The sequence below is a fragment of the Coccidioides immitis genome (assembly GCF_000149335.2).
Source record: "Coccidioides immitis RS genomic scaffold supercont3.4, whole genome shotgun sequence".
NCBI classification, from domain to species: domain Eukaryota; kingdom Fungi; phylum Ascomycota; class Eurotiomycetes; order Onygenales; family Onygenaceae; genus Coccidioides; species Coccidioides immitis.
This window is the reverse complement of record NW_004504311.1, coordinates 1767608-1789534: the sequence shown is the minus strand read 5'-3', so window position 1 is coordinate 1789534 and position 21927 is coordinate 1767608. Positions and strand designations below refer to the sequence as shown.

Sequence of the window (21927 nt, the reverse complement as noted above, 5' to 3'; positions counted from 1 at the left end):
GCATCAGTGGTTCCTCGCCTATTCAGACGCCGCCCATCGCTAATCGCTTCACCTTTTCCCTCTTCGCCGGTCTATCCCGTATGTGCCTATTTATATAACTCGTTGGGGCAGGCTTGCAGGGTCTATTAGAATTTCCTCCTCTTTTTTTCTTTTTTTGGCGAGTTAAAGCACCTCTAGCCAGTTTGCCATGATTTATGCTTACTCTCATGAATCTTTTTTGGGGTTTCTCACTAGGCAATGTTATGATTCTCCTATGGCATGGGGCTAAAGACAAGTTCCAACTTGAATTCAAGGAATAGTCGTGGAAGCGCCATTTATGTCCTGAACTTCCCTTGTTATCCGCTCCGCTCCGCTCCGCCCCTCTCCAGCCATGTCGAAGCTTGACGTCATACTTTTAAAGTGGAACTTAAAAGCAGGTAAATCCTCGTAGCAAAACGCCCTTTCTTTTTCCCTCTCTATAGAGATTAAAAATTATGAAAACGGAGAACTGCAAGATATCGCGCGCCACGAGCACTGGCCATGTTTTAGTCTATACATGATGCCGGAACCAGGTTTCAAAACAATGGAAAGATTAAACTATCAAAAATCAAAACAATAAACTGTGACAAGATGTTAGGAAATAGGAGTCACAGAAAAGGGGGATTTCTTGTGGGAACTGCTTCAATTTAATTAGTTCAGTTCGACCTATGTTAGGATTCTCTCCTGTCACCCTAAATGCAACTTGTCTTTGTTCTGTGCTTTTGGGGTCGCGCAGCGCTGAATGCCTTTAATACAAGGGGAAAAAAATAGGAAAGCTAGCTAAAATGAATATGGGATCAGCGAGAGGAGAAAAGACGTCCCCAAAATGAAGGGGTAAAAAGAATTCTGATCGGATCCAATAACTAACTAGAAATAACAAACTCCAGAAAGCTTCTGACGGGTAAAAAAAGGGAAGTGGGGAAATAATCTCGAGATGGGAGGTGATCGTTAATAGTGAGACAGATAGGTAGAAGCCGAGTTAACCCCAAGCGTCAGGTTGGTGGTGACTGGCAGAGAGCCAGGGTGGGGGTTGAATTTCTCATCGAAAAAAGGGGCCATAAGCACGGTCGTCGATGACATGTAAGCAAGCATCATCATGTGGAAGAGCTCCATTCCATAATTAAACGTATTGTGATAGCCATCTGATACCCTCGCCATAACCTAGATGATCGGAAAAAGCGGTTAGAATTTTATTTCTGATTGAAGAGCGAGAATATCACATCTTACCAGATCGTCCGATAATGGTACACATGAACACTTCAATGGGCCTTATTCCCTCCAGCGGAACTTTTCCTTTGCCCGTTGTTTGGAACAATCCCAAAGCAGCTCGGAGTTGATCTTCAGACACGGCTGATGGGTTATCAATCTTGTTACCAAGAACTAAGAAAGGAACCTTGCCAAGTTCTTCCATAGCGAGAAGGGCATCGAGTTCGGCTTTGGCTTCGGGGAAACGCTCGTAGTCGACGGCATCAACCATGAAAACGATCCCGTTGACTTCAGGGAAATAATCCTTCCAGAGGCGACGAGCTATATCACAAGTCAATACCTCAGCCTATGGGATATCAAATTTAACAACCGCTTACCCTGGATGTGACCACCCAAATCAAAGGTCGTGAACGTGTTGTTTCCGATCGAGAGCTCCTCCGAAGCTAATCAAAAAACTGGGGATCAGCTGCTGCCACAACAAAACTCCTCATCTTCTTTCCCTTCCCTCCAAAAATTATTCCTTCGCAGAGCGCAATAGACAGCTTAACATCCAAGCAAATTAGATCCTGAAATACGTACTCGGGTGTGCGGTTGGCTGCAAGAGGGCGACTCTGCCATTCTGTATCGTAAAGGTTTCCATAGTCAGCATATGGTCCACATCACTTGCTAGCAGGTCAAATCCTAGCAACCCATTGTGCGCACCAAGATGACTGCCACACTTCAACAGGGGCAAAATATCAATCACTACATACCTTCAACATCTGCAATAAAGTAGACTTTCCAGCATTGTCCAGCCCAAGGAAAAGCAATTTGGCATGTTTGTTTAACAAACCAAGGGAGGCGAGAATATCATAGACTATTCAATAGTGTCACGCACAGAAACCACATGAGTCAGCTAAACATGGTCTGCAACAAAGGTAGAAGAAGTTTAAACACGTAACTGCGCTAAGGGACATAGGACAGCTCCAGAAGCTGGCTCTCTCATTTAAATGCAGGAGACAATAATGAATGGAAACACAGCTGGAATGATACATAGGAAAAGCCGGGGGAGAGTGTGTGGGAGCGAGGGAGCTCGGGTACTTACACCAGTTGATGATCCACATTGTGAAAGCTTGCCAATGTAAGGCTTAACTATAACACTAGCGGTTTTTCCTCAGGATATGCTCAAAGCCACTTGTATCAATAAGAGTTAGAAATGTAGGGAGGAGGGAATGGCTGCTGTTGTTGTCGTCGTTCGTCGTCGGAGAGGTTAACTGGGGAAGATAACTTGGTCAGTTCATCAAGAGAGACGCTAGTCTGGAAAAGACCTAGCCAGATATGCGTCTGTCGGGCTGGCTGCTGATGTAAGATTTGTCTTGGCAGATGCTTGACTTGAGCCAAAAATCACATATCATTATTATCACTTATATACTCCGTAGATTTTAGTTCAAAAGCACTGGAGACTTGAACTGCTACACTTCCACCACTCACAATCTCACAGGTAGAAGGTGCTAAATAGTTTGTTATGTCCCGTTCTTAAGCCTGTACCCAATTCCAGCACCTTATCAGGCAGTCTATCAATTACCGGGATGGTATTATTACCAGATTTACCTTGACATTTGAAAGTGCTCTGTTTCCATCTCCCATCTCATACATCTGGATTTCCTGGATAACCCTTGGGTCTGGGCAAGTTGCACAGTGGGCACTGCCCCAGTGGCTTCACGAAGTGATGATAGTTCACCTTCTGGTCTTTTATTTAATATCAATCAAAGTCAACTTGACAAGCATTGTGGCTGAGCAATAATTTCATATCTCTCCTTGACCATCTCCCAGGAGCTTAGAGAGTGCAACATCAAGTACCACAGTTGGTATGTAAATCGACCAGTTCTGCGTGTTTATGTATGCATTCGCTCGGCGGCTACCTACAAATATAATATTTTCGCATTCAACGAAACCTTCCAGACTTTAAAAAGGAGGATAAAAGCAATCTTTATCAAGAGCATCGGCAAAACCATCAAGTAGACAATCCCCCTTTCCCCCATTTAAACCTGTAGACTAGCAAAGCCCTCTGCCTCAGTGCCGAGAAGGTATCGCGTTCCCAAGCCAAACCTAGTATTAAAAAGGAATACAGAGCCTCTGCATTTAAAAAAAAAAAGGAAAAAAAAGAGAGCAAAGGGAATAAAAGAGAAAAGGATGCAAGGCTGTATATCTCGCGACTAGGAAAAAAAGAAAAGGAGGAGGAAGGGGGGAGTATGTACAAGAAAAGGCAAGGTTAAAGAAAGAAGTGAATCTGTAAAGTAGCGCCAATTGTTCCCGCGGAGAGAAGTTAACTCTGGCCGGTCATTGCGATTTTCTTTTCTTTTTTGTTTTATTTACTTTTGGCCGGATGCAGAGACATGGCTCTTTTCGAAGGCACATCAAAGATTCAGACGGATAAGACGAGCTGAGCATCTTGGATAACGTTGTAGGCTTTGAACCGCTCCGCAACTTCAAGGCCAAGCTCTCTCATACGTTCTGCGCCTTTGCCACACAGAGGCCGTTTCCGCTCCAGCTGCTCCTTGGCTGCTTTGCGACAATGCTGGCGCCAGAATTTCTCTTTTCGCTTCTCCCGCTTCTTTTCGAGACCAGCAACGATGTCGATCGGTCCGCGGGTGTGTTTCTTACGGCGACGTGAAGCGCGAACAGGGGAAGACGAGGATGTCCTAGAGGATAGACGATGCTGGGCAAGACGGGCAAAGTAAGGATTTGGAGTACGAGGAAGCGACGAAGTCCGAATCCGGTGTGGTCGTTGAGCGAGACCGGTGAAATGCACGCGGCAAGCGCCGCTCCCTGATGCTTGCGTGACAGATGTGCGACGTGTTGGAGGAGGTGATCTCAGCCGTGCAGGAGGCGGTGACCTCAGACGTTTGGGTGAACGACCGAACAGACGACGGGGAGGCGGAGATTGCAGACGTTTCGGTGAGTGATTCGGACTTGTGCGGCTGGCAGGTCCTTTGGATCTTCCACGCAAGCACTCTTCATCGAATCCTTGAAAAGGGCCCGAGCCCCGGCCATGCGGTCTAGCACTGGTAGCGGAACCGCCTTCTAGGTTGTCATCATCCTCATCCTCTGGATCTGAGGTAGGGAAGCTTGGGTCAATATCCTGGGGAATTGGAATGTGCTTCGAGCGGCGACGTTCTTCCATGCATGAAATGTAGGCTGCTTCTAGAGGTCTATCCTCGTCCAAGGTGCCGCACACGAAATCTGTGCTGTCAGGCAGTGTAGGGGTACCTGGGCGAAATTTGGGGAGCTTGATAGGCTTGCTACGTCTCTGGCTGTGGGACTCGACGGACGTATTTGAATCCCGTCTGGAGATGCCTCGGCTGAGGCCATGCTGGTCAGTAGCTCCGCCAGATGCGACCTTAGGGGTCCAAAACCCGTACTCTCCGGAATCGTCACTTTCGTCAGAAGACGCGAATCCAGCTTCATTATCAGACTCGTTCCCATCATCCGGCTCATCACCATCTTGCACAGTAGACTCATCATCACCGTCATCACCATCTTCATCCACATCCACATCCACATCCACATCCACGTCGTCGTCGTCATTGTTGTCATCATCATCGTCATCATCTTCTTCGTCTTCATCTTCGTTGTCATTATCTTCCGCTTGTCTATCCTCTTCCTCTACCTCTTCACCGAGTTTCCGGATCGCAATCTCCTTTCTCATGCAGTCATTCATGGTGATCTTCCGCTCATAGTCAGTGGCCTGGTTCATCCAGTCATCCTCATCCGATTCGCTGCCGAACTCATGGTAGCGCACAGCATCTGAAAGCTCTAACGTATCCTTCGCTTTCTCTTGGATTGTAGAACTGGTCTTTTCAGGGCTGGCCTCAGCATAAAGGTTTTTCTGCTCAGAAGGAACTATGGATACCTGGCTAGCCTTGCGTAGCGTTGGAGGCGCCGGAGATCGACTAGCTCGGGAACCTGGGAGAATCCTGCGGCTCGCAGCACCGTCCTTTTGAACCTCTCCATCGGAACCAGATGGACGCACAGGACAAACAAACGTAAGAGCTGACTTTCGTTTCGCGGGTTCCACCTTGGGCGTCTCCTTCATAGGCTCGCTGGACGCTTTCTTTTCTTCCTCGAGGAGCCTTCCACCGCAAGCAAAAGTTATGCAGCGTTTGCGGCCCAAGCTCGCTTCCACCTGCAATTCGCCAACGTCAGCTGACCCCTTGTGAATATTGACATGGTTATCAATCCGCGGCAACCGGTTATATTGCAAAGGCGGACTCGGCGTGTTGGAACGAAGAGGGCTGGTGGTCTCGCTATCACTGGTCAACTCGGCTGTGGAGGGAAGGCTGCGATTCGATACGGCGGAAGAGGTGGTCAGCCCACTCAGCTCCGTGATTGGCTGCAGATTTGCTGGAGATGGCTCGACAGGGGTCAGCTCTGGACTGCTCAGCAGAGCTCGAGTGAGGAGCGATTCTGGCTTCTTCACATCCACGCTGATGGTCTTGGTCTTGGCATATGCCGGAGGGGGGAGGGTCGCAGAACGGGTCGTGATCAAGGAAGGTCTGGATCTCGAATCGCGATGATCTGGCGGTTCATCGGGTTCAGCAGGCACCTCATCACCATCGATCGCAGGAGTATTGGTAGCATTTGATATTTGTAACATATCGACAGGAATAATAGGCATGGGTATCGTAGAAGGACGAAACTTGATGCAGAAAGAGAAGACTTGAAGAGATCGGTGCCGTCAATAGAGAACTCGTTAAATGCCGAAAATCTAGAACGGTCTTCCCAGCAAAGAACAACGACGGGACTCTCTATGAACGCGTATCCGAAAGGGATTACGAAAAGACAAAGGAGCCACCAATTCGAGTGCGCCACCCAGAAGAAACAAAGGCAATCGGTTGAAGGGTGTAAGCGTGCAAAGTCGAAGTTAAGATTTCGGTTTAGAATCGAGCGGCTGTATGGATCAAAATGAATCGTCAAGGCGTCCCAGCGAGAATTCGAGAAATCCTCAGAGAAGCAAGGCTGGTGGGATCAAATCGAGATCAAACGAGTATAAGGTTGGTGTCCATCAGGACGTTTATTGTCATAACGACTGGATGGACAGCATGGTGAGAAAGAAAACGACGCAGGCCGAGGAGGAGATGTTGAATGTGGTTGTTTCGTGTCCTGCTCGCAGGCAAAGACGCAGAGTGTCTGGTAGGGAGGGTGCGTTAGACAAAGACGAGAGTGATATACGAGGGAGCCAACAAGAGACGACGGGAGGAAGAAGAAAAGGAGGCGGCGAAGGCTGAAAGAATTGCTTATTCGATCCTCGAGAGCCCCCGGATACGCAGGGCGAATGGAGGGCGAATGTCTCCTGCCAAACGGTAAGGTTTACACTGTGGTGTGGGAAATGAGGATGAGGCACGATAGATCGACCAGCATCAGGGCAGGAGGGTCTTTGCGACAACGAGACAAGGGGAGGGAGAGAGGGAGGAAAGTAATGTTTTGAGTTGGAAAATTCGGCGATAACTTTGTTAACATGTGGGAACTGGTGATTTGAAGGGAGATGCGTTGTGGGGGGGCGAAGGAGGACCTTTCATCAAAAAGAGGGAGAGATGAGAGAGGTCATGATGACAAACCTGGCCCGGTAAGTTACGTGCCTGCTGGCGGGCGGAGGGCAAAGCCTGAAAGGGCCAGTGGGCGGGCGCAGATTAGGCACTGGGCCCTGGAACACGCCCTTAGTTAGGCATAGTTTAGGGCTTTTCTGCCAGCCTCGATACCGGCCCTGAACATGAAAGATTTCGGTTTTTTACAGACCCCTTACGAAACAACCACCACCTCGAGCACCCCCATTGGCCGGCCGCGGGAAATATTACACTCCAGCGCCGAAGTGCCGTATCGAGCCGGTTCCATCGGCGGTGCCTTAGCTGGGAACCGCAGCGAACAAAAACGTCAGACGCAAGGAAAACCATGGGACGTTCGAAATCAATCACAAGTTCCAGAAAGGACCTGCAAATCTTAACAAAGTTTTTACATATTTCAGAATTCACCCGTCGCTCCATTTCATATTTTACCGTTGGTCGACGCCGGTGCTTCGTCGCCCAAACTTGTTACTTTTTGCTCGCGTCGGACATCCTCTAAAGGCACTGATATTCATCTGCACTTGACCACTGCATCTCCGACAAATTACCTAGCTCCATCGTCTCCGCCTTTGGACAGCGACCCCGACAAAAGCCATGCACCAAAGGGACGTCAGATAACTGGCCCAAAGGCCTGCATCAACCGAGCCGGTCTGGTGTGCTTTGACCCGAGCTGAAATTTATCTTTGCACTACGCAGTACACACCCGCCAACACTCATCTATCCTCTGTACTCTACATGTACTGAGTATCCCGCACAAAACCTCCGTACTCCGTAGAAGGCACCAGACGAAGTCACCGTCGCAAATCCCGCCAATGACGCATAATGCATGGCTTGTGACACCTTTCGTCAACACCTTTTTTTTTTTTTTTTTTTTTTCTCCCCTCCTCGAGAAGGGCTATGCTGTGTAACCCATCTGCCACGGCGCAGGCTGTAGCTTATATTATTGCTAAGTTCCAGAAGCTGGGTCTCAAAACACACAGTACATAATGAAGAGCCCACCACCACTCCCGACTCTTCTAACGGGTCTCGTCCCGTTTCTCATGACGACCCCGCTTGGATAAATATCGCGCGCTACCGGGTTGAACCCGACGATCCCCTTATTTACGATGCCCACACGAAATTTTTTTTTTGGAATCACCTTCAGAGAACGGAGCTTCTCCTCTCCCCTCCACCAGTACGTAGTACGCGTCTTTAAGAATGAATGTTTGGTATGGAGTAAAGAACCTTTTTTTTTTCCCCGTTCACAGATGCCGCCCTAGTCAGATTTCCAATTTGTACCGCAAATCCTGCATGTTTCGCATGGCCAAGCAACCCTGGAAGCCAAAAAAAAAAAAAAAAAAAAAGGAACTGGCCTTCGCGTAAGCAACACAAAACATCGAACGCTGCTTGAGGATTCTGGGAGACAACTTTGCAAGGGTGGGACAAGCGTGAGCGGTCAGTGGTGGTCGGATCCCTGGTCACTGGCAGCTGCCCGCTCACCACCATCGTCCCCGAAAGCCGAACTGCGTGGCAGCGAGGACGACGACTCACCTACTCCGTACATATGATAAGTTTGGCGGATCGACTTCCCGTTCTGCCGCAGTTGCTACACTAACCGAACTAGGCTAGTTGGCCAAGACCCCCAGAATAGTAGCGGCAAGGAAGAACATTAGTCCGCCTTTCAAATGTCCGGCTTTTCTACCCTAGAATGGCGTGTCATTCCAGTCCATTCTTTTTACCTATCCATCCATACATACCATGAGCATATCGAAACAAAGAGAGCTTCCTCACCCGCGTTTCTCTCTTTCCTCCTTTTTTTTTTTTCTTCATTCCGTTCCCAAAGAAGCTAGTTACTGCTCCAGCAGTTTTGGACTGGAGTGACTTTTTGCAGCTATGTAACGGTTATGTCCGGCAATGAGTGCATTCGAAGCAAAACAAACATTGATCACCGAGGCAATGATATCGATATTCTTTCGACTGTGCGTGTGAGCTCGTGGTTGGACTCGACATCTAGGGCAGAACCAAAACTAGGATGGACACGGCTAAACGTATGCCCTTGATTCTCGCGCCGTATTATGTTTCGATATGACATTCAAGCCCATTATTTTATTCACTCTCTCTTTGGTCAAAGATGTCTTAGAATGTATCAGGCAAAGAGCCTGAAAAGGTATGCTTGCCTGGTAAGACTATGCACGGGGTATCCCTCGCTGGAAGAATCTACCTCTTTCATGCACGTATGAACTTGAACTTCATTAGGACTAGGACGGTATAGGGATTTCCAACGAGATCAACCCGGCACTGAGACGAGCAAGCTGAGTACCTTTACTATCGCCAGATAGTTGATGTAGGAACCCTTATCTGTCCTGCCAGTTGGGCCCGCTTCCCATTGCCATCCCAACCTGGTCTTCAGTAGGACCAAAGGACGAATTATCTTCCGTTAACCCCCCATTGCATCTTGAACATGACTTCCAGGATGCCCAAGATGGCGGCTACAATAATGTGCCCACCCTCTTTTGGGTCCGCATTTACCTCCAAGCATTCGTTCCCGCAAAAGGGAGCTGGTAATTTTCTATAATTGACTTCATGCGCAGCATCATCATCATCGCGGCTCGATGATTCGACCGAACTAAGCGGCTAATAGTAACTATTTCATGGTTCCGACGAATAAGTACGGAGTTAACTAGGCTAGAAAATAGCTTCATGCATCTCAAAAGGAAAGGAAAAATGGTGTCATGGATGACAGGGAGGGCAGTTCACTAGTTCAAACGGTGATGTCAAGTTCATTCGCGCGATGGAAGCGCCCATTGAGGGTTGGGAGGCTCTTCGTCCAATCAAAATCCCATCTCCGTTTCAACTCGCGATCTCTCTCACCATAAGTGACACAAAAGAATCAAGAAAGATATCAAATGAAACAATTCAGGAGGGCTCTGAGAGATTGGCTCCCTGTGGTCTATTTCTGGATACTGAATGCGACATCTGAGATTCCGCCAGGCTGTCTCACCTGCAACCATGGCGCTTGGGTGGACTCCAGGGTATATTCTCCCACGGTGCCAATGTTGCACAGTGAAATCGACTCTGGATGAGATAAATTTGAAGATATCGCCGTCTTGATTAGAACAGTCCAACATTGGTCCGCTTTGGTCCTGTTTAACAGCGCTCATGCTTCCACTCCACTTGCACAACTGAGCACTCTCAGAAGTCTCGTCACTCATGGCTCTAGAAATCTATGCTGTGACTGAAGACATGGAACCGAAGCTCGAAGAGCTCGAAAATAATTGCCGGAGCAATAAAGGGTCACAAGTCGACGGAGAAGGCCATGAAGCAGAGCCCCGAGACTCTGAAGATCGGGCTATCACCAAGCTCCCTGAGGACGATGATAAAAATGTCTGCATGGAGTCATTGTACTCGGGAAGCTTGGAGGCGCCGTCGCCTCCTCGTTCTTCCACTTGTTCATCGTGTTCTTGCGGCTTAAAGGAGTATGTTCAACTCTATATTCTACTTAACTCCTCCGGAATCTGGATCTTCTTCGGTTGCTAATTTATCCTTAGCAAAATACCACCACGAGAAGAATATGTTAATGAATATTTAGAACCACGAGGGCGAACACGTTTCCGCGATCAGTATTATTGTAAGGATAACAGTGAATCCCCTCCGCGGAGTTTCAGGCGAGGTCTTTTTCACAATGCTGGCCATTCTCAACCGGATTTCTTCCGCGACACGCCCCCGCCTCTCCGGGAAGGAAAATACCTATATTCTTCTTCGAGTCCCAAGGGAAGATCTCTCCCCGATGGCTTCCCTTCTCGCAGCCTCGGGAACCATGGCTTTGGTCAAAGACCTGTGTCCCACCGAGCCGCGCAAAAGATAGACAGATTGCCCCTAAAAAAGGAATCACCTAATCTTTCTCGCAAACCATTTCGATTCAATGGGCCTCCTTTTGTTCAGATGAGTCACTCATCCCAAAGCTTGAATCCAACGCCTCTCGGTCCCCCCAACCCGTGTGTCTCTCATTCACTATTTTCACAAACCCCTTACATGGATCCGGAATACTCACTAATTTTTGATGGCAGGGCTTTGAGCCGAAGAGATAGAGAAATTATCAAAAAATCAACTAGGGGACGCTTAAAATATTCACAGCATAATACTTCACACATTCCAGTCCTGCAGGATCCGAGGGGCCCTTACGTTGGGAGTGATCATTCACTCTCTTCTTCAGATGCCTCCGAGGGGTATGTATCTTGATACCTGTGCACTATTCCATTCTTACCCTGGCACGTATCAACTCCCCCCTCTCTTTCTCTGGAGTATTAACAATCTATCGTGAAAGGGTTATGCCCCAAAGAGATAGGAAGAATTTGCGCCACCGAAAGCAGAAAAGAGCTCACACTCGGATATTAAATTCATGGTCAGATAGCGAGACTGATTGTTCGTTTTCTTCTGACCTCTCAAAGGTGTATGTATCTAGTCCTCTTCATGTGAATTACTATCACTGAGCTTGTGTGGAGTACTAATCTAGTTATAGTGAAAGGCGCGTTCCTTTACGAAATAGAGGAATGCCAAAGAAACTTCCTAGGAAAAGATCGGGACCACAAAAGCAAAAGACTTCTCGTAGCTTAGGTCTCTTAGACCCAGCGACTCACACCAAGAACAATTACCTATCTCCTTCCGGGGGGGCTCAACCTGAAATTGAAGTCCGTGTCGGTTTCTCTGGTCCGCAGGGGAATTTTCAGCCTCATATGGCCGAAAATTACGTTCCTTCCAATATTTCTGGGAATCTACGCCGCATAATCTATGAGTTTGGCCCTTATGATGCACAGCCAAATATGAGGCAGGTAGATGAGGGTGGTGCAGAGCTCAACATGCAATCACATATTGAGCCGGCGCAGCACAACAGTGCTCAAGGTGATAAGAGTCAGTGTGGCAAAGAAGCTGCGTCCGGGTTGTGCTGTGCCTGTTCACAATTGCTGGAAGGTAAATCCTGCCTGATGTTTGTCGAGCCGCGAAATGCAAAGAATAAGACTTTCGGTGATGGTAAGAATTTTGATGTTTCATTGCCAATCACTAGTTCAACCTAGGAAAGCTGACCAGAATATTAGTTTGTGGCAATATTAGTGTAGGCAATTTCATTGGCATTGCTGGGTTCGCCTCTGTAGCCATTGGGATTACCGCGAGAATGGTTTCCCGCCTTCTTGTTAAGTGATGCTTTCTCAAGCTTGATACTGTTTTGGTTACTGCTGATGAAGTGATGTCTTTATCACACTTTTCTCTTGATGGATTTTGCTACCATTTCCCAGTTATGTTGCTGTTATATGTCCAATGATATCCTATCTCCCGTCTTGTTCTTCTAGTTGTCCTTTTCTTGAATTTTGATGCCATCTTATAGCCCACAAGTGCCGTTCCTCCAGCCATTACATTGGTGCTTTTGCTGCTCCTGTCACATGCGATGCTGTCTTATAACTGACAAAGTGTTTGTTCCTCCTATTTTCTCTTGATCAGTTACACCATTACCTTTCCCCAAGTTTGGTGCTACTCTACGATCTACACTAATGTTGTTCGCTGGCCTGGAGAAGATTCACACAATTCATGAGATATTTAAAATAACTGGTTATGGAGTATTGATGAGCTATCAGATCATGATTAAGTAATTTTACACTGCCTAAAGCATCTCTTGCATATTAATCAGGCCTGAATCTTCAGTAGTATCTCCTCTGTCGCAACAGATTTGTGGCTGACAGTCTGTTTCCTTTGTTCAGACTTGTTGGAACGAGTATTATATCAACGTGACTGATATGCGACATTATTAGGTTGGTAAGGTCATATAATCTTACTCATATGTTAGTGTGTATGCTGAAATGAATGAAAGTGTGGCCCGTGGGGTGTTTAATGAATGTACACAGTGTGTGTTTTCCCTATGATTAGAAAACTTTACACCTCGTCAAGAATAGCCAAAGTGCCCAGAGCCAGTCTGTATTGCAGCTCTCTTCTTGTCCCTGTCTCCCTTTACCCTATGATCAGTTCTTTCGCTGGCTCAGTACACTTCTCCAAGCAGACTGAATGACAAGAGTTGCTCTAACGCGTTTCGACGCAGATAGAAAGCGAGAGCATAGAAATGCCAGGGCTCCAAGCGTGAAATCCTTATCGAATACATGCATTGGCGAGAAATCTGAAGGAGCTACCAGAGACGCTACATTCGAAACGGTTTAGCATTACTGTCTCCAGCGAGCCACTGGGCGCCGAAGAGCCTTGCTGGGCGGGTGTTGCTACTTACCAAACTGGGCACTGCAGCCCAATCTATGAAGTCTCTGTGCCAAAGAGAATTTCTGGCCTTCCTGTCCTTCGACCATATCTTCTGCCATGGTACTCTCATGATTGATAAGAACTTCATACTCGTCCACAATGCTTTCAAATATCTTCCCATCGGCAAAACTTGTTGTCATATTGTCAAGGCGGAGCCCTTTGAGGCCTGCGAGACATGATGCCCAACTTCTTAAGAGAAATGTTTCCCTTTCGTGTTCATTGTCGAATTCTTCTTGCTCCTCTTCTCTGGTGGCGTGATTATCATGTTGCATTTGACTGAGCTTCGTCTTGAGGCGAGATATTTCCCTTTTCAAGTCTTCCCAGTCAAGAAGGCCGTGCAGGCCCCATTTACCTACAAGGCCCCATAGTAGCGCAATCGTTTTCTCACGATATCCGTCCACAATATCTTCGGGGCGAATATCTTTCACGATGACACCTACGCCGCGGATTCCAGAGAGCGCGCTCAGAGCAATCTGGACATTGAAAATCTTCGATGCTCTGCTGACGCAGGGAATTTTTAAATGTTGAGATAACGGCCATTCGTTTCCGCTTTGCAATAAAGACAAAACCTGCCCTGTCGGCATGGTAACTGTGGTGGTGTTTTCTGATTTCTGTTGTTGACTCCAACCCGAAGCTAATTGGAATAGCAGCAACTCGACCAGCCTGGTCAGAAGGATCCCATCTCGAAGATCAACGGCAAGGTTCTTAATTCGATAGTGGTGTTCTTGAAGACGGCATTGTTCATAACTGACCTGGAAGTCTAAATGGCTTAGTGCTCGTCCAATGTCTCCCACAGTCGGAAGGAGTAAGCTGCCCAGGGCCCGAAGCAAGGCCGCGGATGATTTATACTCTGAAGAAGTAACGAACAGGCATTGAGGCAAATAAGTCCCTGGTGCAATCCGTGCCTTGTCAAGGAGTAGAATAATCATAATGCTCCTTAGCAAAGTTTTGCAAAAGGGCGACCCTTCCACATCGTTCTCCTTAGATTTCGCAGACCGTGCAATGGGGTTTGAATCCTCGTTCTTGATAAGGAACGTGTCTAGAAATTTCTCCATTGATCGCCGGAGTATTTTCTGTGATGATGCTTTCGGTTGAGCTGGGGAGTCGACTGGAATAGAGATCCTTCTTCCTATAACCGTCTCTGCAGCTGCTCGAAGAGCAGATAAATCATATGTGCTAAGCCAGAGGTTTAAAAATTTCCGGCGCATGCCTATGTCTTCTCTGAGGCGATTCCCACGGCTCAGGATATCCTTTGGAATACGCAGGGCTCCGTACAGCAAGGAAGCCTGTACGCGTTTGTAAAGCAAAGAAAAATACGCATCCTGATAATGTTCAAGAAGTTCATGGCGCAAGCTTTGAGCGTCCTGTGCAATTGCAGCACAATGGCCCGAGTCGAAAAGAGCATTTGCGAGCTGGGTGAGCACGATCTCCTGATGAGCAAGCCAGTTCTCCTCATACATATATGGATTTGATATGTCCTCCGAAATTATTGGGTATTTTTGCGCAATATCCAAGCTCAAAATGCGAGGGACTGCAATCTTTACCGGTGGCCTTTCCTTAACTTGTTGTTTTGAAGAGGATTTTCTTGAAATTTTACCCGGATCGGTCGAGGCCTTTCTCACTGAACCCATACCGCTCATATGCTTGCCGTTTCGTTTTTTGGGAACCTCTTCGAAAGGTTTATCGCCCAATTTTGTAGCCTTTCCAGTCGATATCTGAGTTCTGGGACTGTTTGGGCAACTTGGTCGCAAGACCCTGTTATCTCTCTCAATTGCCTTCTTCTGTGGGGGTGGATCTAGGTTCCCCGCTGTTACATTAGATAGCGACTTCTTTCCAAACTTTTCAACGGAAAGTGGTTTGAAGTCCGACAGATCAAAAACATCGAAGCCGGACTCGGCGCACGGTGATAGCCCGGGAGGGACATTTTCTTTTCCAGTGTTTGACCCTGCAATATCTTGCTTTATGGCAGATTCCTGCGCAACGTGCAACGGTTGTTGCAACGGTGCTCTTTGAGGCTCTCTTGGTGGCGAGTTCTTTCGGTTGCGTCTCTTAGCAATTCGTGCCTCAAAGGCATCGACTTCGTCTTCTTGGCCAATGTCCACTTTCAAAGGGCTAAAGATGCTCATGAACATGCTTGGCATAGTTGTATCCTCAGGTGGTATGTATATCGTCTGTCTCCTCCGATCTCTTTTCAATGGATCTATTTTTCCCACCTCCTTATCTTGGCCGTCATGGGAGACGGGCTTCTTAACCTGAGAAGAAGCTTGCTGTTTCGGCACCAAGGACTGCCGCTCTCCTCCCGTTTTCTTTTCATCGCCTCTTGGTGATTGGCTAACGGCAAGCCTAACCTTCTGCTTTGTCGGTAATCTCTGAGCTGGTTGACTCAACATCGAAGAGCCGCCTCTCCCTACCGTGGTCTTCCGCCATGCCGCCGTTGGAAGTCCACTAGCTTTACCGCCGGGGCCGTCTTCATGTATTTTAAATGTTGCTGCCCTTTTTACCCTTCGCGGTTGCTGCTGTATTGACGTAGAAACAGAACGAAGATCTGTAGTAAATTCGAGCGGAACAGTGTCGTCGTTGTCATCGTATATATCGAACGAAGGCCTGGAGTGCTTCCAGTTTGCAGGACACGGCGTCGCCGCTTCAGAGTATCGAAAGGCAGGCATTGTTCTAATTTCTGCACGGGTTGTATCGTCTCGGCTTTGGGCTAGTTATCGGATTTAAGTCTCCCAGTTTGAACAGACGTCGTTCTTGAAGTCCTGACTCACGGAATAGAGGCACTGGATTCACTGTAACAAATATTGATTAATTGTGCATTTCGAATACTGTTTCAAAAACCAGCAGTAGCAATTAGAGTAGAAATTATCCAAGTATACGGAGTACATGTGTGTCTCATCGGCGATGCACGCAAGCTGTTGTCTCCGACACTGCGATCGTCGCGTTCCTTTGTTTACCAGCTGCCCGCCCCGGGCCCGTCTCCAGGGGCAACGCAATGCTGATTATATAAACCTGTCACAATCCCCAAAACTCTTTCACGCGTTTCCAATGCCTATGTGATACGGAGTAAAGGGGGTTGTTTGAGTGGAGATCAATGTGTCCTCCTTCTACATTTCACGGTCACAATTTAAGTATGATTCTGATCTGGTTGAGGTCCAAGGATGCTGAGACTACATAGTTATGTAGTCATTTATTTTGTTACCAGTGGCCAGCACGCAGGGAGGTCGTACACTCACCAAGGAACGCAGCGACAAGGCGGCCCTCTTCAAAGGTCAACAAAGAAATCCGAGATTCTCTTTATATGACTGTCAGCTCTTTCGTCTATCCCTGCAGAGAACATGATGCCATGTCTCCTCGAATCTATTCAATGTAAACGCCAGCGACTTGAAAACCATGGAACCCGATTCTGCTCCCTTAGCATTCCAGCACTTGGATGCGTAATCTCCGCTTCCAAGATGTTTTCTCTCTCTCCTTCTTACAAGATTTGGCGGCTCCATCCTTATCAAGTTGAAGTGTATACAACTCGTCGCAATCCCGTGCGGTTGGTAATGTTTTACAGTGCACTTTTCCAAAGACGAAGATTATAGAGAGATATATCTGCGCTCTTTCAACGGCGGGGATTGGCACGGAATAGCACTGTACTCGTCATTCATTCAATGAAAATGCGGCCCACAAGGCTTCGGAGGGCAGGATAAGAAGGCAAAGCCACCCGGCGGCGGCGCAGCTCGTCTGCTAGGCAACCAAGGGATCAAATCGTGGGCTTCGCTGCATGGAGTACATAGGTTTGTCGGCGGTTTCATACCTCTTTTTCTGGTTCGATACCTAGGTTCACCGCAAAGATAGCCGATGTGATTGCTTGGACCCTGCCGAAAGTGCATGTAAATGTGTCGCTTATGCGCTGCCTTTCTATCCAGAGCTTGGAGTAGCCAGTAAAAAGACCCATCTTTTTCGATACAGAGAAGCTCGAAAGGTGGCAAATATGATACTTATTATTTTGGATTCCTATCTCGATCAGTCTATGAGAATGCCAGCGACAAGGTTCAGCCTCAGCTACAGTTGGCCTTTACTTGCCATGGATCCCAAAAGGTCCAGTAATTTTTGCCGCTCAGGCTACCATGGTTAGGAAGCTCGATAAGCAGAGTTTCAAATTAGCATTTGGACGCTACCTGTGATTGGGGTTCTTGATATCCTATGAACCTTCAGGGCTTTCGTCGTCATGAGCGGTTGTCACCGTCGGCCTGGCTGGCTGAGCTCCCATTGCGCGTCTGAGTTTGATTATGACGCCATTCCCACCGAGGGCGTTGTTTTTTTAAAAGTCCATTGGAGCTTTGCGCAACGGTCGATCCCGTCTTTCCTCTTTGTGATACCGAACACCCAACGTCCAAACGCCCGGAAACCGGTATTCAGATGACGGCTACGGTAGATGGCTGTCTGGGCTCGACTCTTATGTTTGCATCCGAAGCCACGGACATAATTTTTCGAGCAACGCTCCCGGGGATATGGGCAATATGACGACAGGTATATGAACCACTCACGACGTACTAGAGCATAATAGCTCCATAGTTGGCGGCTATCCCCACCTCAAGGACAGAGAGTACCATATTCCGGGGCCCGTTACGACACGATGCATGCTGGGGAGTCTCCTGTCACTCACGTTGGCCTGCTGTAGTTGAGAACACGGTTGAAGTTTCGCTAAAAAAGGTTAGGTAGATTTACTTGTCTTTCCCCTACCATTACGAATGCACGCACAGAGTATGGTACACACATACTTCTACGACGGAGAACCGTATTGTAACTATCGCCGGGTACGGAGTACATTATATATGTAAGTTCGGCAAAAGCATTTTGTCCTCTGATTGGGCTTCTGGCGAGCACCGTAGATCATCTACGCGGGTGGCTACACACTATTACCATCCCGAACCCGCCTAGTAGTCCAGCTTCAGCTTGGAGTTTCAAGCCACAAACCCACTTCTTCCTGATATGGTAGTCCGCTTATGATTCAATTCAAGCAGCAATGCACAGACTCAACAAGTAAGTCAATAAAACAATATCTTTTTTATTGTCAACACCACCCAGGGCCCCAAAGACTTATTCCCGTACCTACATATATGTAAAGCCAGTCAGTCGACAGTATCCCCCAGCTCTAGAACGCTAGATCGGCCAATTATTCCATCCACCACCTGCCATGATGTCCCAAATCCACAGTATCATTCAAACGGGAGAAACGCAATAATCTGGATAAAAACAAGAAAAAAGGCAAAAGCAAAAGCAAAGGAAGTGACAACGCCCCCATGCAACAAACAACGCCAGCAAGCAGAAGAAGCCGCCCATAGGTCAGTATAATACAAGCCTCAAAGCCCAGAAAGGACCTGCCATCAAGTGGCCAGACTTCTTTTTTGGTAAAACCTTCTCCTCAGTACACTTCCCCCTCCAACCAGTCCTATGTGATATAAGAGGCCTGGGAGATTATCCACTATGTGGGATAGAAAGCAAACACTGACATAGCAGCGCGCTTCAACATTAAAAGACAACCAAAAAGGGGAAAAAAAAAGAAAAGGCAAAAATAACCCCATAATAATGCACTCCGACAGAAAAGCCAATGAAAGTCAAAAAGCAGGGAAAAAACAAAATGGTATAAAGGCGGAAAGCCGCACAACGAATTAAACAAAAAGGGGAGAAACAAATGCAGCATAAACCAAGGAAAAAAAAAAAAAAAGGGAAAAAAAAGGAGAAATTGGAGAGAGCCGAACCCAAATAAAAATTTCCGGAAACCGAGAGATCCACACCCACATCATACAATCATTTCTTTCGTTACTTTTTGGTTAGTCTTTGAAAAGACAGAAGAAGCCATCCCACCTCTGACACTTTCTTCTAAATCCAAATATGGAATGAATCATGTACAATCACTGAGAACACGTCTCGAGTGATAGGATGAAATAATAAAAAAGGGGGGCGATGACTTTGGAAAAAAGCCAGCGCGCTGAAAGGGTAAAAAGAACAATCGTAAGAGCCTTTTTGTTTTAGCCCAGTGTTCGACCACTAGAAGCAATCGCGTGGCCTGTTGCCCCTGTCATACGATGAGGGTGAATAGGGCCGACAGGATGAAGACCCGAGCCGTCTGATGAGGGGAATCCAATATCCCTCTGCTTGCCGCCCCAAGTCTCATCGTCTAGAACAGTAAGCCAGTTGGTACCGACTTCTTGTTTCAAAGCCTCTAAACGTTGGCGGTAGATGTCTCCACTACTATCCCAGTCAACACCTTCGATAGCAGGAAGAAAATGCGCTGCGCTACCCGCCCCTGCAACTTTAGATAGCACGGGCGAAACGGAGTCGGAGCCCGTGTTCAGTCGCGGGAGAGCCGGGCGTGTAAGTGTGTCTTGGCGCTCTTGGAAGGGCGACTCCGATTTAGGAGTGGTTGGCTCGACGATTTCTGAAGCCAGGGTATCCCTGCTCTCGTCCTGCGATAAATCAACAATTCTCCGTCTGTGAGGTTTCTTGCGTCGAGTCGATCCAACCGCATGTTCTTGTTTGCGTATGGAAGCGGGGTTCGTCGCCTTCTCCTCTAGCGCTTTGGGCTGTGCACACTGTGTAATGACAGGTTCCGCGATCAGGACATCGTCTTCGCGTGAGTTGGCTTGTTCGTTGGGTCTAATAACAGGAGCGCTCTCAGGCTCTGCGACTCGCTCAACCAGCTTCTTCCTTTCGGAGTAAGTTGGCCCACTACCGTCGATGAGGATATCTTCCGAGAATCCTGGGGTGCGCCGGAATAGGTTGAAGATAGTAACTCTGTAATCGGAGTGTGATTTGGTAAATGGGTTTCCTGCGACCCAAATCTCCCGTAGATATGGAATAGAAGTCAACCTCGCCATCTCGGTGGGATCGGGGATGTTGTTCTCTCGCAAATCAAGACGTTCTAACGAGAGCAAGCGTTCCACACCGGCAATAGATCGCAAGCGATTGGCACGAAGATTCAAGGCCGTGATTGCAGGAAGAGGATTTCGTGAAAGAGAATGCAGAGATCCTATCATACAGTGAGATAGATTTAGCGAACGGAGAGCCACCAACGTCGAGAGACTGTCAGGCACTTCGGTGAAAAGGTTCCAGGACAGATCCAGAGAATGTAGAGTGTTTGCAACTGGTGCGAGGCTTATAGCTGTGATACTAGTCATCGAATTATCGGGCAGACCGAGATGTCGAAGGAAACGCCATTTAGTTGATGGTAATATTCCGGCAGCTAGGAGGTTCGACATGCTCCGATGACGATACACAGTAGAGCACTCACTAGAATTCGAGCTTCCAGAGCCAGATCGCTTGATCTTCGTCGAGGCTCCGCGAATGTGGCGACGTCTCGAGCTGGGGGGCCGAGGAGGAGACGCACTCCCCTCTCGACGCTGCTTGAGGCCCTCCGCAGAGCCTGCTCTAACCATGGCAGAGCCACATTTAGGACTCGAACGGTTTCCGAAATTGTGATCAGAGACGGGGGATCCCGGAGCGGAGGATGCTCTCACAGGTTCTGGCTGCGTAACCGGACTGGCAGTTGTGCCACCACTGACAGGAGACTGAGGATTCCTTGTGGACCTTCGTCTCCGCTTGTCAATATCGTCCAAGACAATTCCTGTAAGCAAGTCTCCAACGTCATCAACGCTCGCGCGCTTAAGGGTCAGGGTCCTAAGCTGTTCGGCCAAACGGTCCCAACCATAGAAAGAACGGAAATCAACATCGATTATCTCCAGAGAACCAAGGTTTTTAAAGGCATGGAGTGGAACAGCGGTGTCAAACGGGAACTCTTCATAGCCACGGATCAAGCGGGCACGGTGGTCAGGAGCCAGCCTCAGACACGGGATTTTAGTAAACGCGGAATATAAGTACTTTAGGTCACTTTCGATCGCTGCCCTGGCCTTGTCGGATTTGGAAACAGAGTCCTTGGATCCCAGGCCAAAGGAAGACCAGAACACGCTCATGCCGGACAGAACACTACGGACACTTGACACGGAGTGGATAGAGTCTCTATCGCCCTTCGGCCGGCGCGGCTTGTTTAAAAATGAAACATACGCCGAGGAGGCCTCTGTGTTGATATTCTCCAAACGAATATTCATTGGACCTACGGGAACGGACAACTCCTCGAAGCGCGACAGAAGATAGAAAACATGGTGAGGGGTGAGGGTCAACTTCGCGGGCTTGATATTGTGAGACGTAAAGCTCAGGGAGCCCAGGGAGAAGACGGCGGCTAAGGAAGAGGAGGTAGCGGAACGACTGGACGAGCCATGTCGACCGGTGATCGGCGGGGAGATCGAAGAATCAAGGCTCTTCGAGGTCTGGCGTCTCATCTGAAGGGCATTGGCCAATGCTTTTTCATGAGTGCGTACAAATCTGGCGAGGTTCTGGAGGAAATCAAGTAACACACGAGAAACGTTAGCCAAACCTGTTGTCACCCGTCCTGCCCGAGTCACAGGAGAAGGGAAAATTCCCACTTACCTTGATGAAGAGCTGGCCATCTTCGGTGTTGAGCTTCTCCATCTTGACGGCGTTGACTGGGCGAAGAATCCAGATCCAGTCAAAACGGGCTGCAATCACTGCACACAGGTAGCTATGGAGTAGTGAGACGACATCGTGAGAATGAAGAGCAGGCCCAGGTGGAGGATGATTGAGGCTCCTGGTGCTGCCTGTCGGCTCAGCAGGAGTGACAGCCCAACAAGGCTGCGATCCGACTCAGCGAGAATGAGTCAGTGCAGGTGAGGGTGAGCTCGCCTTGCCAGAGCAGCGGATGCTCTAGGATGGGAATTTACACCAAAGGAAAAAAAAAAAAAAAAGAAAAAAGACACAACCACCAACA

At 48.0% G+C, this 21927-nt stretch overlaps 8 protein-coding genes across 8 annotated transcripts; 4 read left to right on the top strand and 4 right to left on the bottom strand.

Moving 5' to 3' along the window:
- Window positions 1-255: 255 nt before the first annotated feature.
- Window positions 256-2470, bottom strand: CIMG_04905 (small COPII coat GTPase sar1). Its single transcript, XM_001245463.2, has 6 exons — window positions 2309-2470; window positions 1977-2080; window positions 1804-1843; window positions 1602-1667; window positions 1246-1545; window positions 256-1179 (listed from the first exon to the last, which is right to left on the bottom strand). The coding sequence occupies exons 1-6, from the start codon at window positions 2325-2327 to the stop codon at window positions 1139-1141; spliced, it is 570 nt and encodes a 189-aa protein (XP_001245464.2). The 5' UTR covers window positions 2328-2470; the 3' UTR covers window positions 256-1138.
- Window positions 2471-3088: 618 nt separating this feature from the next.
- Window positions 3089-5881, bottom strand: CIMG_04904 (uncharacterized protein; the record flags this gene model as incomplete). Its single annotated transcript, XM_001245462.2, has 1 exon — window positions 3089-5881. The coding sequence occupies one exon, from the start codon at window positions 5879-5881 to the stop codon at window positions 3629-3631; it is 2253 nt and encodes a 750-aa protein (XP_001245463.2). The 3' UTR covers window positions 3089-3628.
- Window positions 5882-6168: 287 nt separating this feature from the next.
- Window positions 6169-7498, top strand: CIMG_13402 (uncharacterized protein; the record flags this gene model as incomplete). Its single annotated transcript, XM_001245461.2, has 5 exons — window positions 6169-6225; window positions 6415-6566; window positions 6745-6829; window positions 6935-7177; window positions 7226-7498. The coding sequence occupies 5 exons, from the start codon at window positions 6169-6171 to the stop codon at window positions 7496-7498; spliced, it is 810 nt and encodes a 269-aa protein (XP_001245462.2).
- Window positions 7499-8707: 1209 nt separating this feature from the next.
- On the top strand, window positions 8708-9368 carry CIMG_13401 (uncharacterized protein; the record flags this gene model as incomplete). The annotated part of the gene is made up of 2 exons (XM_004446058.1): window positions 8708-8851; window positions 9174-9368. 2 exons carry the CDS (start codon window positions 8708-8710, stop codon window positions 9366-9368), a joined length of 339 nt encoding a protein of 112 aa, XP_004446115.1.
- Window positions 9369-9938: 570 nt separating this feature from the next.
- On the top strand, window positions 9939-12265 carry CIMG_04902 (uncharacterized protein). The gene is made up of 6 exons (XM_001245460.2): window positions 9939-10279; window positions 10352-10798; window positions 10871-11029; window positions 11128-11253; window positions 11323-11831; window positions 11897-12265. Exons 1-6 carry the CDS (start codon window positions 10014-10016, stop codon window positions 11998-12000), a joined length of 1611 nt encoding a protein of 536 aa, XP_001245461.2. The 5' UTR covers window positions 9939-10013; the 3' UTR covers window positions 12001-12265.
- A 546-nt stretch (window positions 12266-12811) lies between these two features.
- Window positions 12812-15991, bottom strand: CIMG_13400 (calmodulin-binding protein Sha1; the record flags this gene model as incomplete). The annotated part of the gene is made up of 3 exons (XM_001245459.2): window positions 15866-15991; window positions 13069-15804; window positions 12812-12984 (listed from the first exon to the last, which is right to left on the bottom strand). The coding sequence occupies exons 2-3, from the start codon at window positions 15761-15763 to the stop codon at window positions 12812-12814; spliced, it is 2868 nt and encodes a 955-aa protein (XP_001245460.1). The 5' UTR covers window positions 15764-15804; window positions 15866-15991.
- A 1857-nt stretch (window positions 15992-17848) lies between these two features.
- On the top strand, window positions 17849-18618 carry CIMG_04900 (uncharacterized protein; the record flags this gene model as incomplete). The annotated part of the gene is made up of 4 exons (XM_001245458.2): window positions 17849-17919; window positions 18082-18125; window positions 18250-18427; window positions 18600-18618. 4 exons carry the CDS (start codon window positions 17849-17851, stop codon window positions 18616-18618), a joined length of 312 nt encoding a protein of 103 aa, XP_001245459.2.
- A 496-nt stretch (window positions 18619-19114) lies between these two features.
- CIMG_04899 (leucine Rich Repeat domain-containing protein) lies at window positions 19115-21888 on the bottom strand (the record flags this gene model as incomplete). The annotated part of the gene is made up of 2 exons (XM_001245457.2): window positions 21570-21888; window positions 19115-21475 (listed from the first exon to the last, which is right to left on the bottom strand). Exons 1-2 carry the CDS (start codon window positions 21609-21611, stop codon window positions 19115-19117), a joined length of 2403 nt encoding a protein of 800 aa, XP_001245458.2. The 5' UTR covers window positions 21612-21888.
- Between the last annotated feature and the right edge of the window lie 39 nt (window positions 21889-21927).

Excerpts from the sequence above, each read along its gene's own strand:
- CIMG_04905 (XM_001245463.2), bottom strand. Across the intron at positions 1,668-1,803 it reads GCAGCCAACCGCACACCCGA|CTTCGGAGGAGCTCTCGATC; the intron begins GTACGTATTTCA and ends TTTTTTGATTAG. Across the intron at positions 1,180-1,245 it reads TACCATTATCGGACGATCTG|GTTATGGCGAGGGTATCAGA; the intron begins GTAAGATGTGAT and ends CCGATCATCTAG.
- CIMG_04902 (XM_001245460.2), top strand. The coding sequence starts at position 10,014 with ATGGCTCTAGAAATCTATGCTGTGACTGAAGACATGGAACCGAAGCTC. Across the intron at positions 11,254-11,322 it reads TCTTCTGACCTCTCAAAGGT|TGAAAGGCGCGTTCCTTTAC; the intron begins GTATGTATCTAG and ends ATCTAGTTATAG. Across the intron at positions 11,832-11,896 it reads GAATAAGACTTTCGGTGATG|TTTGTGGCAATATTAGTGTA; the intron begins GTAAGAATTTTG and ends CCAGAATATTAG.